This window comes from Bombina bombina, chromosome 3 (genome assembly GCF_027579735.1).
Source record: "Bombina bombina isolate aBomBom1 chromosome 3, aBomBom1.pri, whole genome shotgun sequence".
NCBI lineage: Eukaryota > Metazoa > Chordata > Amphibia > Anura > Bombinatoridae > Bombina > Bombina bombina.
In genome coordinates this window covers 104070336-104086314 of record NC_069501.1, presented here as the reverse complement: position 1 = coordinate 104086314, position 15979 = coordinate 104070336, and the positions used below count along the sequence as shown (strand labels likewise).

The 15979-nt window shown below is 38.9% G+C and overlaps 1 protein-coding gene across 1 annotated transcript; it reads left to right on the top strand.

The window, feature by feature from the left end:
* Window positions 1–1681: 1681 nt before the first annotated feature.
* LOC128652934 (carbonyl reductase [NADPH] 1) lies at window positions 1682–6793 on the top strand. Its single transcript, XM_053705945.1, has 3 exons — window positions 1682–2053; window positions 5249–5356; window positions 6201–6793. The coding sequence occupies exons 1-3, from the start codon at window positions 1765–1767 to the stop codon at window positions 6635–6637; spliced, it is 834 nt and encodes a 277-aa protein (XP_053561920.1). The 5' UTR covers window positions 1682–1764; the 3' UTR covers window positions 6638–6793.
* The last annotated feature ends 9186 nt before the right edge of the window (window positions 6794–15979 follow it).

The following is a 15979-nucleotide window of genomic DNA, read 5'->3' as shown; positions in this document are numbered from 1 at the left end:
ACCTAAAGTTTGTGAAAAAGTTTGTGAAAAAGTGAACGTTTTTTTTTATTTGATCGCATTTGGCGGTGAAATGGTGGCATGAAATATACCAAAATGGGCCTAGATGAATACTTTGGGTTGTCTACTAAACAAAAATATATATACATGTGAAGGGTTATTCAGGGATTCCTGACAGATATCAGTGTTACAATGTAACTATCGCTAATTTTGACTTATACTTATTGCCCTATAACTTGCAAAAAATACAAAGAACATGTAAACATTGGGTATTTCTAAACTCAGGACAAAATTTAAAAACTATTTAGCATAGGTGTTTTTTGGTGGTTGTACATGTGTAACAGATTTTGGGGGTCAAAGTTAGAAAAAGTGTGTTTTTTCAATGTTTTCATCATATTTTATATTTTTTTTAATAGTAAATTATAAGATATGATGAATGATAATGTTATCTTTAGAAAGTCCATTTAATGGCAAGAAAAACGGTATATAATATGTGTGGGTACAGTAAATGAGTAAGAGGAAAATTACAGCTAAACACAAACACCTCAGAAATGTAAAAATAGCCCTGGTCCCAAACGGTCAACAAATGGAAAAGTGGTCTGGTCACTAAGGGGTTAAATGTAGTGATGTCAAAGATGCCAAAAATGCTCTGGTCTTTTGGGGAAGTTTTTGTCTGAAATGCCTGGTCCTTAAGGGGTTAAGCAGCAAATCAGTATGCCTGTCCCAGGACCTGCAAGGGAGCGTGCCTTATGCACAGATATTATTTCCTATTCAGTTTAAGGAAGTTTACTATGAAATCTCTTGAGATCACAGTAAAAGAGATCATAACCTCAGCACTGCTGATGCTGATTGGTTGCTATTTATTTCTTACTTCCTTCCATTTTTTTTTTACCTGCAGCTGGGCAGTAACTGAAAGATAACTTTTTTTCACAGCACTTATTCTGGTAAGCTGAGGAAATTGTGAGGTAAAATATCTTCCTTTTTTACATAGAGATGCTCAGGTGAAATTTTCCTATCAACTTTTTACAGTTATACTGCATCCGTTTCAATTGATTTTGCATATAAGTATTATGTCCCTTTAAAGTATTAACTCAGGGTACATTGCTATTAATGAATTAATTATACCTTTTTATTTTCTGCTGTTAAAAACTTCATGGAACAGCACTCACACCATGGAAGAGGGGGCATGAGTTTATGCAAAACTTTCTGCCCTCCAGGAAGCTCACTCCCCTCCACTGTACAATGCATGCTGGACATTAGAGTCCAGAAGTGCAGTGGCACAATACTGAGAGGGAAATAGTGAACAATAAATTCCAGAATCATGCTATGTATATTTATCATGACCATTGTATATGATTTAGAATCTGATTGGTTGCATTTGAATCCTCATTTATCCTAGACATTGACAATGTTTAAACTTTATAAAAGTTTAAAGATGCACACACTAGATGGATATTAAATTTTTGTATTACTATAATTGATTTTAAAAAACATCGAAATCACAGAAATACAATATATTCCAGTGCGTACACAAGTTTTATATTACTTTTTGCTGGACAGTTCTGTGTGTAGACAGTAGATGGCGACATAACATAACTCTAACCACAAAAGACTGAGACTACATATGATAGTTATGGGACGGCGTCTCCTCAGCCTTGCCAGTGGGGCGGAGTCCTGCTGCTTTTGGCAACAAATACTGTACTAGTAGTTCCACACTTCCTTCCTTTCAGCTTCAGGTGCCAGTAGCTTCCAGCGTTGTTCTGCAGCATGGCTGGCACTAGAGTAGCGGTAGTGACAGGCGGTAACAAGGGCATAGGGTTTGCTATAGTGAAGTCCCTGTGCAAGAAGTTCCAGGGGGATGTCTATCTGACAGCCAGGAGCCCCGAGCTGGGGCAGGAGGCCGTGAAGGATCTAAAGGACAAGGAAGGATTGTCAGCTCACTTCCATCAGCTGGACATCAACGACCTGCAGAGTATCAGGAACATTAGAGATTTCCTCAAGGAGAAGTACGGGGGGATTGACGTGCTCATTAACAATGCTGGGATTGCTTTTAAAGGTTTGTATCATTATACACAATTGTACCATTACTCATTAACTGTATTATATAGTGGTACTGCTAACACTTTAACCCATTAGCAGATGTAAAGGGCTTGTAGTTGTCAAGGGTTAAAGTGACATTAAACTCATTATCCATAGTTACAATCTTTGTAATGTACTTTATTTTTCCTGCATTTTCTAAAACCATGCAGTTTGAGGTTTTTCCAATACAAAGTGAGAAAATATTGAAATATTTGGGAGGAAATAAATTAAAGGGACAGTCTCATACAACAATAAAATACAGGTACTGTGATTCATTAGAGCATATTATTTCCCCAAGTGTCCCTCGCTAACTGTGTAACCCCAAGAAACTAAAGTCCATTGTGGCAGCTGCAATGCATTCCAGCCCCTGAACGGGTCATAGCCAGTGAGCCAATCAGAAGTGGCATATTTATGTAGCTGCTCATCATTATTTTAGCCAATTAGGAGTGGCATATTCATGTAGATGCAAATCACTGTCCCTGTCCTGCTCAGGTGCTGTAATGTGTTGCACAACTTGCAGCTTGTGAGCAGGACTTAAACTCGTAGACTTTAATGGTGAATTTTGTAGAAAATGATAAAATAACCTGTAACAAATTAGAGCATTTTCTTGTTTGCATAATAATGACCCTTAATTATTGTTGTCTAATAATGATACCATTTTTCTGTTTGTACATAGATTTATTTATTGGAAGACTACATTTTTTAATTTTTTTCCCAAAGCCATTTAATTTAAAGCAGAAATCTTACGTTTCCCAAAGCAATGCATATGAAACGTGATGTTCCAAGTTTATTGCAAAATGTTTAAAATATCGATGCCTAGTTTCCTTCTTGGTGACATTATTCCAGCTGAAAAGCACAAGTAATAATGTCAGGTTATGTAACAGAAGCCATGCCCCCTTTTTTAGGCAGAGAATTGTGGAGAAACCTGTTTAACATATACAAAGTTTGTGCTGCTTTCATTCTCGTCTTTAAAACTAAGAACATTTTTATTATAATCATTTATAGAATGTAGCATTTGCAGAGATGAAGGGACATTAGGAAAACTTGTTCTAATTTAGTAGGGTATTTAATTTTAACACCATTGTACCTTGGAAACTATGTATTTAAACACATGGGGTTAGATTACAAGTGGAGCGCTAATGTGCACTGGTATTACAAGTTGAGCACAATACGAATGCAAGCTAGGTAGCATTGCGCTCACAAAGGCGTGCTTCCATAGGCTCCTATGGCAGCCTCGTTCTCATGTCGTCAGACACGGCATGAGAACCTAGCACAGCGAAGGGGGTATGTCGCACAGCGATGGGGAGCATTTTTAAGTATACATGTATATGACTATATACATATATATTTAAGTGTTAAAATGTGTATAAATATATATGTATATAGGCATATACATATATATTTACTTACTGGCAACACACATTGCTATTTTTTTTACACCCCACACCTGCCACTTTTAACCCCATATAACTTTTTTGCAGTTATTTTATTAAAAAATAAAGATGCTACTATCTTTATTTTTTATTAAAATATACTACACTGTATTTTGGGGGCATTTGGGGAACAGTTATAAAATTAACCAGAGACCTGATCTCTGGTTAATTTTATAAGTGCTAATTGCTCACAGTAACAATAACCAGCCACTTGTAATGGCTGGTTATTTATCACGTGCCCATTTGCGAGTGTGCGATAAATTAGCGCTCCACTTGTAATCTAGTCCATAGCTTTTTAGGTACTGCTTGAGACCACAACACCTTGCAGCTCCTGAGAAAGATATGGGCGTGATTGGACTCTGGCTTGTTTACTTTGCCTAACTGGCCTGTGCTCCTGTGCTGTAGTATCTTATGGCTCCTTACAGGGCTTTAGCTATGTGTTAACCCATTTGCAAGGGTAATAGTTTTCTAGTTCACTAATGTTACAATAAAATGGTCTAATGAATCAGCCTTTATTGTTTCTGTTTTCATTTAAATTACAGGAAAAGTAGGCAAAATAAGCTCATTACAAAGGTTTTGCTTATGACACATACTTTTAAGTGTTTTATGGGGAACTACATTTTGAGTTTAACATAGTTTTCAATATTTTTTTTGTTCACCTTAGTTAAAAAAGATTATTAGATTCCTTGTTTCTTTCCCACACATTCTACTAACATGTGTAACCATGGCAATATGTAAAGTCAATTTAACTCTTCGATCTCTTTTTACCCTCTCCCTTCTCTACAGACCATATCTTCCCTCTACACTCTTTCTTTCCCCTTTCTCATATCTCTTTGCTCTTTTTTTTTTTTTTCTCTCTACACTCTCTCTTAAAGGGATACTAAAAACATTTTCTTCTTTCATGATTCAGATAGAGCATGCAATTTTAGGCAACTTCTGCCTTCCATGTAAAGCTTACCAGCCGGCCCATTTTAAGTTCAGCACCCTGGATAGTGCTTGCTTATTGGTGGCTACATTTAAGCCACCAATAAGCAAGCATAACCCAGGTTCTTAATAAAAAAAAATGGGTCGGCTGGTAACCTTTACATTACTGCTTTTTAAATAAAGATAGCAAGAGAACGAAGAAAATGTGATAATAGGAGTTAATTCTAAAGTTGCTTAAAATTGCATGCTCTATCTTTATCATGAAAGAAAAAATGTGGGTTTAGTATCCCTTTAACTCTACCTTCTTTTTCACTTTCCCTCTCTAATATCTTTCTCTCTGCCCCCGTTTACCCTCCCAGAAGTAACAGTCTAAGCACGAATGGGAATAACCTATCCTTGCACTTTCATAGCTATATAATATCCCTTTAGATAATATTTTTAGCACATAGCCCAAAATGTGTGTTTGTAAGTGCCGCACTAGAATAGGAGTGTGTATTTTGCAAATACAATGTGCTAACTACTTACAATATAACACCAGACTTCAGAATGTTGATTCAACATATACTCACTAACTTTCACTCGCCACCGTTTAAATTTCCACTTCCCAATGGCTAGTAGGTGAGTGGAAATTCTGAGCCCTGTATTTTTTTATATATATATATTCCAAAAATACTAGAATCTAATAAAACTTAGAGATGTCAAGCCCTGCTAAATATACCGCTGTATCAGGCTGTGCTTTGAGGATCTCAATATCAGAGATTAGAGTGACGTCTTACGTGTTCGCTGTACTAATATTTGCATTTTTATATTGTCAGCTGCGGACACTACCCCGTTTGCTACTCAAGCTGAAGTCACCTTGAAAACCAACTTCTTTGCTACTAGAGATGTCTGTGATGAACTCTTACCCCTTATAAAGCCAGGAGGTAAGTTTTTAATATCCCCCCCCCCCCTTGATTAGATGCAGATTGCAGTATGATGTTGCAGAAAGTTACTGCACACGTTTCTCCTAGATCTCTTTATTTGGCTTTTTTGAAATGAAACTAAATAGCTAAAAACAAAACAACTGTTTAAAGAGACATATAAGTTTAAAAAGAATTTGATGTGTTATGATTTTTATAACTATGTTTTTAACCCCTGCAAAGAGGTTAAACACATAATTAAAGTCGGCTTCAGAGCAACAATGCACAACTGGAACTTAACTGAACACATCTGGCGAACCAATGACGAGGCAAATGTGTAGCCACCAATCACCAGCTATCTCCCTGTAGTGCATTGCTGTCGCTGAGTATATGTACATTTGCTTTTTAACTAAGGCTACCAGGAGATCAAAGCAAATTTGATAATAAGAGTGAATTTTAAAGTTTATATATTGGGGCTCAATAAACCCTGGACTCCCGGAAAGTGCTGAGGCCCATGTTCTTTGAAGCGAGATGCTGTGCTAACAGCTGCACCATACCTTTTGGTATGGCTGGGCCAGAAGTGCACTTTTGCTATTAACATTTTAAAGCATCAACTTGTGAACTGCATTCCTGTTTGTAGTGTGCCACTGCAGCTTGTTGAGAGCTGTCCGCGCATGTAACTGACACTGGAACTTAGTGCATGTTTAGCAAAGCAGTCCTGGCTTTCAGAGGGAAGGAGACCCAGTGTGTAAAATATTATGTCAAACAAAACAGTTATAATTTAAAGATCTCTACTTTTCATCAACTCACTTTTGACTACAGGTCTCTTAGTATTCCATAAAACTTATTAGACTGTTTGTTCTCACAGGTAGAGTTGTCAATGTATCCAGCATGGTTAGCGTTAATTCCCTGGGACGTTGCAGCCCTGAACTCCAGAAGGTGTTTCGCAGTGACACCATCACAGAAGACGAATTGGTAAAATTAATGGAGACGTTTGTTGAAGATACCAAAAATGGAGATCACCAAGAAAAGGGTTGGCCAAACACAGCTTATGGAGTATCCAAAATCGGGGTAACAGTGCTTTCCAGGATCCAAGCACGGCTTCTAAATGAGAAGAGAAAGGGGGATGGCATTTTACTCAATGCCTGTTGTCCTGGATGGGTAAGGACCGATATGGCTGGTCCCAAGGCTCCCAAGACTCCAGATGAAGGTGCAGAGACACCGGTGTATTTGGCTTTACTGCCCCCTGAGGCCGATTCACCTCATGGGCAATTTTTAAGTGAAAAGAAAGTTATAAAATGGTAATAAAATTTACAATAAATGCTAAACGCAGTATAATCACCTCCTTTATGAACAAAAAGCCTTAATATATTAGGAAACTATGTAGTGTGTATAAATGTTTAAACCTTTATTTCTTTTCTTGTGCTTCTATTTTGAAATAAATACTTTGTTTACCTAAAATGTGTGTGTTTTTGAGTTAACTTAATCTAGTTTGCAATGTGTTTAAATTAAATACTAGACATCATCATCTGTTTTATGTTAAATTGTAGGGTTTTTCTTTGAAAATATTATAGAAAGTTCTATTTTACCTTTTACAGATGATTGTCAGGGTCTGAATAATTGTCTTTGCTTGATGGATTCTCAGTCGATTCTAGTACTAATTAAAAAAAAATAAACACACGTCAGATAGTTTATATTAAAATTAATTAATAAACACCTCTATTATTGTACTAATTTCTTTCATACAGGTGGTGAGAGTCCATTTCTCCTGGAAATTCATTTTCACTACCACTAGGAAGAGGCATTCCCAAACCCCAAGAGCTCTAAACAACCCCTCCCACCTCACAGGTACCTCAGTCTTGTTTTTGCCTCTACTGGAGGAAGGTGAAGAATGAAGATGTGTATATAAATCTTTAGTGACAGGGGCTTTCAGTCTATGTTGAAGGCCATTTCCCCCTTTGAGTACAGTGTTTGTCAGAGAGATGTATATGGGGTGGCTCTGTCTTTCACTTCATGGGACATTTTGTCACTAACCTTTCACTGGGTCTTGTCTTTTGCCTCCTCCTATGGGTCTACAATAAACTCCTATTCCATAACCTCTGCTGATATATTTCAGTACTGGTTTGGCTTTCTTTTGGTTGTTTACTGGTAGCTGAGTCTCTATAGGTAAGTATCATGTTTTTATTTATATGACACTCTGTTGCCTTGTTTGGGCAATTATAATTATGTTTATTGATTTATAGCCTTGGGACAGAATTTTTATATTTTTTCCCTTTTACATTTTTTGCGCACATCGGCATTCGGGTCTGCGTGCGTCTGGATAGCGCACTCAAACCCTCGGGATTGCGCACGTTAAGATTTTCTTGCATGCTAAGGAGCGCTCATTTTTCCCACGCTTTGGTTAGTACAGGTTTGTCTCTAATACGCACACATTGAGTTTTGGTGCCCTAATCTCCCTTTCAACAGCTTTTTTTTGCACACGTCCTCCTATTCAGCTGAACGCTATCCAGGCTTTAGGTGGGGAGTCTACTTGTCTCCTGCTTTCTTTATTTTTTTGACTTAGCGTGCTTTAGACCTGTAGGTTTTATTAAGCCTTTTTTGGAGGGGATACATTTGTCCATTACATTAATAGATTTTTTTTTTTTAAGGGGATATAATTATTTATGCTATTATAAATGCAATAATGGAGATAATCCTGTTGTGTCCTCAGAAGGAGAAGTTTCCTCTGGCGATGAAGAATCATCGTCTGATGTTGAACCTGATTCATCATCTTTTTAATTTAAAATTAAACATGGTTGTTCCCTTTTAAAAGAGGACTCTAATGTTTATGAGGATAAGCCTTTTAACTGTTTAGATTACGTCTTTAAAACAGTTGCTAAAATCTCTGAGGTTTTTCCTATTCCAGATGCTGTTTCTGAAATAATGAAATAGTTTCTAGGGAATGGTCTAACCCAGGAAATTATTTTAATCTTTCTGCAAGGTTTAACAAGTTATACCCCTTGCTTCTAATATTGAACTGTAGCCAGGTGAATTGCTACTTGCTGAGGTGTAGTGTAGTATAGTAGTGTAGTAATTTGAGGTTTTGTTGAGGTCATGATATACATTCTATATACAAAACAATATAAGTGGTGTAGTGCTGGTAGGGTACAACAATAGAAGGTGCATTAGTGTCTGTCAGTCTTTATGTTCACATTCTGTATAATTTAGAGTAGCATATAATGCTGAGATTCAGTGTGTTTGTATCACACATCACTAGTGCAATTAGTGCCGTGTTAGTACAAAGTAGAAAGTATCAATGGTGCATTATTGGTGGGGTTCTGTTTACAGATGTGATACTCACTTTGCACTGATTAAAGACACACTTCACCTACCAACTTGCTATAGTGAAAGGGATATGAAACCCACATTTTTTTTCTTTTATGATTCAGACAGAGCAGGCAATTTTAAGCAACTTTCTAATTTACTCCTATTATAAAATTGTATTTGTTTTCTTGGTATCTTTATTTGAAAAATCAGGAATGTAAGCTTAGTAGCTGGCCCATTTTTGGTTCAGCACCCTGGGTAGAGCTTTATATTACACTGTTAAATGGTCCTTTAAGTTCTGCATACATACACATGTATGACTATTAAACACTCATAATAAAAATTTCATAAAAATGTCTAGGGGCAAAGTGCCAGATTTAGGTAAGGTTGCAGGTTTCTGCCTTCTGTTTCATCGCCACTCTGTAGGACTCTTGTAAGTTGCAGCCACCTTATTTGCCCGCCCATCGAATGTACCCAAAGGACACGTTCTTAGTTGCACTTTTACCGGGTCACAAAAATTAGTGCCATGGGCACCTGTTGCCAATAACTCACCCTGTATCCTGTCCCCAAAATCTTCATTACTGTAAATGCCTTATGGCAAAATCATTAGTCCTAAAATATGGGAAAGATGTGTTCAGAGAAATGATTTCACATAAATCATGGAATCTACACAAATCATGGAAACAAGATACAAAAATACAAGTACTGTTATATATTGTGCAACCATGAATATATCCAGATATGTTCCATGTAGGCTTTAATAGCAACAGCCCCAAATCAATGAAAAACCAATAATAAAACACCAATTGTATGGATAAAGCTGAGCAAAGAGATTTGCCTCTGGCCATATCAACCTGTAAAGAGAAAAATGAAGAGACAGTAAAGTCAAAGTCATGATTCAGACAGAGAATGTAATTTACAACAACTTCCCACTGTACTTCTGTTATCAAATGTACTTTGTACTTTGGTATTCTTTGTTGAAGAGCATATCTAGGTAGGCCCGGGAGCTGTAATGCACTGCTTGGAGCTAGCTGCATATTGGTGGTTGCTCACATTTGCCTCTTGTCAGTTGCTTCTCAGATGTGTTCAGATAGATTCACTGCTGCTATGCAGCTGACTTTAACTATGTGTTTAACCCCGTTGTGGAGGTTAAACACACAGAGCATTTTCATTCCCCTTTAAGCACTTCATTCCAAAAGACCTATATTCAAAATATTTATTTTTAATGTCTCTTGTCATTTGCTCACCAGATGTTTTAAGCTAGCTCCCAGTGGGGCATTGCTGCTTCTGAACATACTCTTTAACAAATTATACCAAGAGAATGCGGCAAAATATAATTGTAAAATGTATCATTGCCGGTGAATCAGAACGTAATCTATTTGCAGATTAAGGGGTCGATTTATCAAGCTCCCTTGTTTCTGGCGAGCCACTGCTCCATAACTGGTCCGCCTGCTCTGAGGCCGTAGACAGAAGCCAACCCGATCTCATACGATCGGGTTGATTGACACCCCCTGCGATTGGCCGTGAATCTGCAGGGGGCGGCATTGCACCAGAAATTCACAAAAACTGCTGGTGCAATGATAAATACCGACAGCGTATGCTGTCTGCATTTATCGATGTGTGGCGGACATGATACGCTATATCGTATCATGTCCGCTCACACCTTAATAAATTGACCCCAAAGTCCCTAATAAGGTTGATTAAGCTAAAATAGAATAAAGAAACATTGCTGGCAATTCTGCAAGGCCTTTAACAAAGGCTGATTTCAGCAAATCATGTTGTTATATATTATTGAAACCAACTTCGGGAAGGACCAGATGATTGCGTAGAAGCAGAACCTAATGCCTCGCTTGCAAACATCTGTAAGGTTGCAGTGTGTTCAAATGTTTTCCAGTGTAAGTTTTTTTGTCTGTTTTGCATTCTTACAAATACAATTTCTACTTAAATCTGTCTGTGCCGTCTCTATGTATGTTTACCGCCCAAGTGTTCCAATGTATTGATTTGGTTCTCTCTAATAGGTAAGTGAACTATTTTTTTTGCCTTAAAGGGACATTAAACACTTCAAGATGTTAATATAAATTGTTTACTTACATGTAGTAAAACAAATTTGCAATATATTTTCATTATTTATTTTGTTCTCCTTTCCTGTAATTTAATTCCGAATATTGTGGGCTTTCCAAATCTTGTTAAACATGGAAGTGCAGACACAGCTATATTTAACACAGTCATTGGTTGCACATTCTAGTAAGCCATTTATAACTATTCCTAATTGGCCTCAGCAGAAAAGTTAACTTAAGTTACAATATGTCGGCGCCCACTACTTTATTGACTTTATGTTTACCCTTATTTTTTAATATGTAAACAACTAATATAACTTTTAAAAAATACATGTACAGATTATTCTCAGGCTAATCTTTTCTCTGAATACATCATTTAAGCAATGATTTATTGTAGTACATATTTTAAGTAGTACATATTTTTTGACAGTCAGTTCAGTAGATATATTTAACAGCATCATCCTATTGGTGCATTGCCTACCTTTGGACTGTTTTGTACTCAAGACACTGAGTGGTTCTTAAAACCAACAGGCCTCCTCTCGTTGGCGAATGCTTCTACCGAGATTAATGGAAACAGGAATACATAGGATATATAGTAGTCATCTGTACCAAAAAAAAACAAAATGTATGCTTACCTGATACATTTCTTTCTTTTGGACATGGAGAGTCCACAACGTCATTCCAATTACTAGTGGGATATTCACTCCTGGTCAGCAGGAGGAGGCAAAGAGCACCCCCAGCAGAGCTGTTAAGTGTCACTTCCCTTACCCATAACCCTTCAGTCATTCGGCCGAAGGGAAATGGAGAAGAAGATAACACAAAGGTGTAGAGGTGCCTGAGGTGTAACAAAAAATACTGTTTTAATTACGGGTGGGGTTGGGGACTCTCCATGTCCGGAAAGAAAGAAATTTATCAGGTGAACATAAATTTTGTTTTCTTTCCTATGACATGGAGAGTCCACAGCGTCATTTCAATTACTAGTGGGAACCAATACCCAAGCTAGAGGACACGGAATGAACAGAGAGGGAGAAAAAGACAGGCAGACCTAAACAGAAGGCACCACCGCTTGAAGAACATTTCTCCCAAAAGAAGCCTCAGCCGAGGCAAAAGTATCAAATTTGTAGAATTTGGAAAAAGTATGCAGAGAGGACCATGTTGCCGCCTTCAAATCTGTTCCACAGAAGTTTCATTTTTGAAAGCCCAAGAAGAAGAGACAGCCCTAGTGGAATGAGCCGTAATTCTCTCAGGAGGCTACTGACCAGCAGTCTCATAAGCAAAACTAATCATACTTCTCAACCAGAGGGAAAGAGAAGTAGAAGTGGCCTTCTGATCCTTACGCTTTCCTGTTTCTTGAGAAACAAACAAATAGGGAAGAAGACAGACGAAAATCTTTAGTAACCTGTAGGTAAAATTTTAGAGCACGTACAACATCCAAGTTATGAAAAAGACTTTCCTTATGAGAAGAAGGATTAGGACAAAAAGAAGGAACAACAATTTCCGGATTAATGTTTCGATCCGAAACCACTATAGGGAGAAAGCCCAATTTAGTACGAAGGACCGCCTTATCCGCATGAAAAATAAGGTAAAGGGAATCACACTGCAGAGCAGAGAGTTCAGAAACTCTGAGGGCAGAGGAACTAGCAATAAGGAACAAAACTTTCCAAGATAACAACTTGATATCTACAGAATGCATTGCCTTAAATGGAGCCTGCTGCAAAACTTTAAGAACAAGGTTCTAACTCCAAGGAGGAGCAACAGGTTTAAACACTGGCCTAATTCTGACCAGGGCCTGACAAAAAGATTGAACATCTGACACATTCGCTAGACGTTTATGTAAAAGAATAGACAGTGCAGATATCTGACCCTTCAGAGAACTGACTGACAAACCCTTCTCCAGACCTTACTGGAGAAAAGACAAAATTCTAGGAATCCTGACCCTACTCCAAGAGAAGCCCTTCGATTCACACCAATATAGGTATTTGCGCCATACCTTTATGGTATTATTCAATCTCCAAGCAGTCAGCTTCAGAGAAACTAGATTTGGATGGAGGAAAGGACTCTGAGTTAGAAGATCCTTCCTCATCTCCAAGGTGGAAGAGATTACATCTTCATCAGATCTGCAAACAAGATCCTGCCTGGCCATGCAGGAGCTATTAGAATTACCAACGCTCTCTCCTGCTTGATACGAGCAATGACTTGTTGAAGGAGAGCAAAAGGAGGAAACAGGTATGCTAGACCGAAGTCCCAAGAAACCGCCAGAGCATCTATCAGAGCGGCCTGAGGATCTCTTGACCTTGAACCGTACTTTGGAAGCTTGGCGTTCTGATGAGACGCCATCAGATCCAACTCTGGCAACCCCCACTTGAGGGTTCACCTGGTCAACACCTCCGGATGGAGAGCCCACTCCCCGGGATGAAAGGTTTGTCTGCTCAGAAAATCCGCCTCCCAGTTGTACACTCCTGGAATTAAGATGGCAGATAGGAGACAATCGTGAGCTTCCGCCCACTGTATAATGCGAGTCATCTCCTTCATGGCCAAGGAACTCAGAGTTCCTCCCTGGTGCTCAGTGTAAGCCACTGAGGTGATGTTGTCCGACTGGAATCTGATAAACTGGGCTAAAGACAACTGAGGCCAGGCATTGAAGATCGCTCTCAACTCTGATGTTTATGGGGAGTGAGGACTCCTCCCGAGTCCACAGGCCCTGAGCTTTAAATGAGCCCCAGACTGCTCCCCAGCCTAATAGGCTGGCATCCATGGTCACAATCACCCAGGAGGGTCTCCAGAAGCATGTGCCCTGAGACAGATGATCCTGAGAAATCCACCACGAGAGAGAGTCTCTTGTTAGAGGATCCAGGTCTATCATCTGAGATAGATCTGAATGATCTCCATTCAATTGACTGAGCATGCATAGTAGAGATCTCAGATGGAATTGAGCAAAAGGAATAATGTCCATGGAGGCAACCATAAGACTGATTACCTCCATGCATTGAGCCACTGATGGATGAAGAGTACACTGGAGAGAGAGACATGAAGTGAGAAGTTTGGATTTTCTGACATCCATCAGAAATATCTTCATAGATAGGGAATCTATGATGGTCCCTAAGAAACACACCCTTGTAGCTGGAACAAGGGAATCCTTCTCCAGATTTGCTTTCCATCCGTGGGAACGTAGAAAAAGACAACAAGATCTCTGTATGAGAGTTTGCTAGTTGAAAAGATGACGCCTGAACCAAGATGTCATCCAGGTAAGGAGCCACCGCAATTCCCTGAGACCTGATGACTGCCAAAAGAGCCCTCAGAACCTTTGTGAAAATTCTGGGAGCTGTGGCAAGGCCAAACGGAAGAGCAACAAATTGAAAGTGCTTGTCTAGAAAAGCGAATCTCAGGAACTGGTGATGATCCCTGTGAATGGGAACGTGAAGATACGCGTCCTTCAGGTCTATGGTCATCATGAACTGACCCTCTTGTACCAAAAGAAGAATGGAACTAATGGTTTTCATCTTGAAGGACGGCACCCTGAGAAATTTGTTGAGACCTTTTCGGTCTAAAATGGGACGAAAAGTCCCCTCTATTTTTGGGAACCACAAACAGATTTGAATAGAATCCTTGACCCTGTTCCCTTACCGGAACTGGAACACTCACTCCCAGGAAGGAAAGGTCCTGAACACAGCTTAAGAAGGCCTCTCTTTTTACCTGGTCTGCAGATAATCTTGAGAGGATGAATCTGCCCCTGGGAAGACAAGTCTTGAATCCTATTTTGTAACCCTGAGATACTATGTCCACAGCTCTGGGACATTGCGTATCCAAGCTTGACGAAAAAAGGAAAGTCTGCCCCCCACTTACTGGTCCGGGGCAGACCCTTCATGCTGATTTAGCCTCAGATGAAGGCTTCTTTTACTGCTTCCCCTTATTCCAATGCTGATTGGATCTCCAAGAGGACTTGGACTGCTCCAGCTTGGAGGAGGAACAGGTGGACCTTTGTCCTTTAAAGTTACAAAAGGAACAAAAATTTGAATTTTGGCGCCCCTTAGGTCTATTCTTCTTGTCCTGTGGTAGAAAAACCCCTTTTCACCTGTAATTTCAAAAATTATCTCCGCCGATAATAATAATAATAATTATACGAGTAAATTAGAAAGTTGCTTAAAATTTCACGCTCTATCTGAATTATGAAAGAAAAAAATTGGGTTCAGTGTCCCTTTAAGAGCCTTGATCCTATCTTGGATCTCCTCTAATGAAGTCTCCTCTAAAATCACCTCAGACAAAGCATTACACTAATAAGATGCTGTGCTTGCTACCATAGCAATACAAACAGCAGGTTGCCATTGTAATCCCTGATGAATATACATTTTCTTTAAATAAGCCTCCAACTTTTTATCCATGGGAACCTTAAAAGAACAGCTATCCTCTAAAGGAATTGTGGTTTTCTTGGCCAGAATAGAAAAAGCTCCTTCCACCTTAGGCACAGTGCGCCATGAGTCCCGAATGGAGTCAGCAATAGGAGACATCTTCATAAAAACGGGAGAAGGGGAAAAGTGTATCCCTGGTTTATCCCATTCCTGTGAAATGATCTCCGACAGTCAGGAACAGGAAATACTTCCACGGAAGAAGAAACATCATAGTATTTATTAAGCTTACTAGACTTTTTAGGGTTGACCGCAACAGAAGAGTCGGAGTTGTCCAAAGTAGCCAGTACCTCCTTTAGAATTAAACGAAGGTGTTCAAGCTTAAATCTGAAATGTACTTCTTCAGAATCAGTCAGAGGATTAACACTGTCAGAATCAAGAAATCTCACCCTCAGAATCTACCAAGGTATCATCCTCATCCGACTTATGAGGGAGGTCAACCATCGCAGAAGATGATGGAACAGACACCTTATTAGCAGAACTATGCTTATATTTTACCTCTTGCGCTTGCCCGCAATGGGAAAAGCAGATAAGGCTGCAGGTACAGCAGAAGATATCTGTGCAGCAAAATCTACAGGCAAATACACAGCTCCAGGAGGCTGAGAGGAACCGCAGGGCACTGTATGTGAAATCATTGAGGCTTGGGACGTTTGAGGAGAAAGCTGTGGCATATCCTGAACAGCATTATCCTGAGAGACAGTAGACTCGGAAGAGAGTAATTTATCTTTAAGTTTTAGAGTTCTAGCTAAACATGAGGAAGAAAATTGCATAGGCAAAACAATTTGGGCCTCTAAACATAATAAACATTTATTAAATGAAACTCATATTCTGTGTCCATGGCTAAGATATTGCCCCAAAAATAAGATAAATTTAAATGAACTGTC

Excerpts from the sequence above, each read along its gene's own strand:
- LOC128652934 (XM_053705945.1), top strand. The coding sequence starts at position 1,765 with ATGGCTGGCACTAGAGTAGCGGTAGTGACAGGCGGTAACAAGGGCATA. Across the intron at positions 2,054-5,248 it reads TGCTGGGATTGCTTTTAAAG|CTGCGGACACTACCCCGTTT; the intron begins GTTTGTATCATT and ends TTATATTGTCAG. Across the intron at positions 5,357-6,200 it reads ACCCCTTATAAAGCCAGGAG|GTAGAGTTGTCAATGTATCC; the intron begins GTAAGTTTTTAA and ends TTGTTCTCACAG.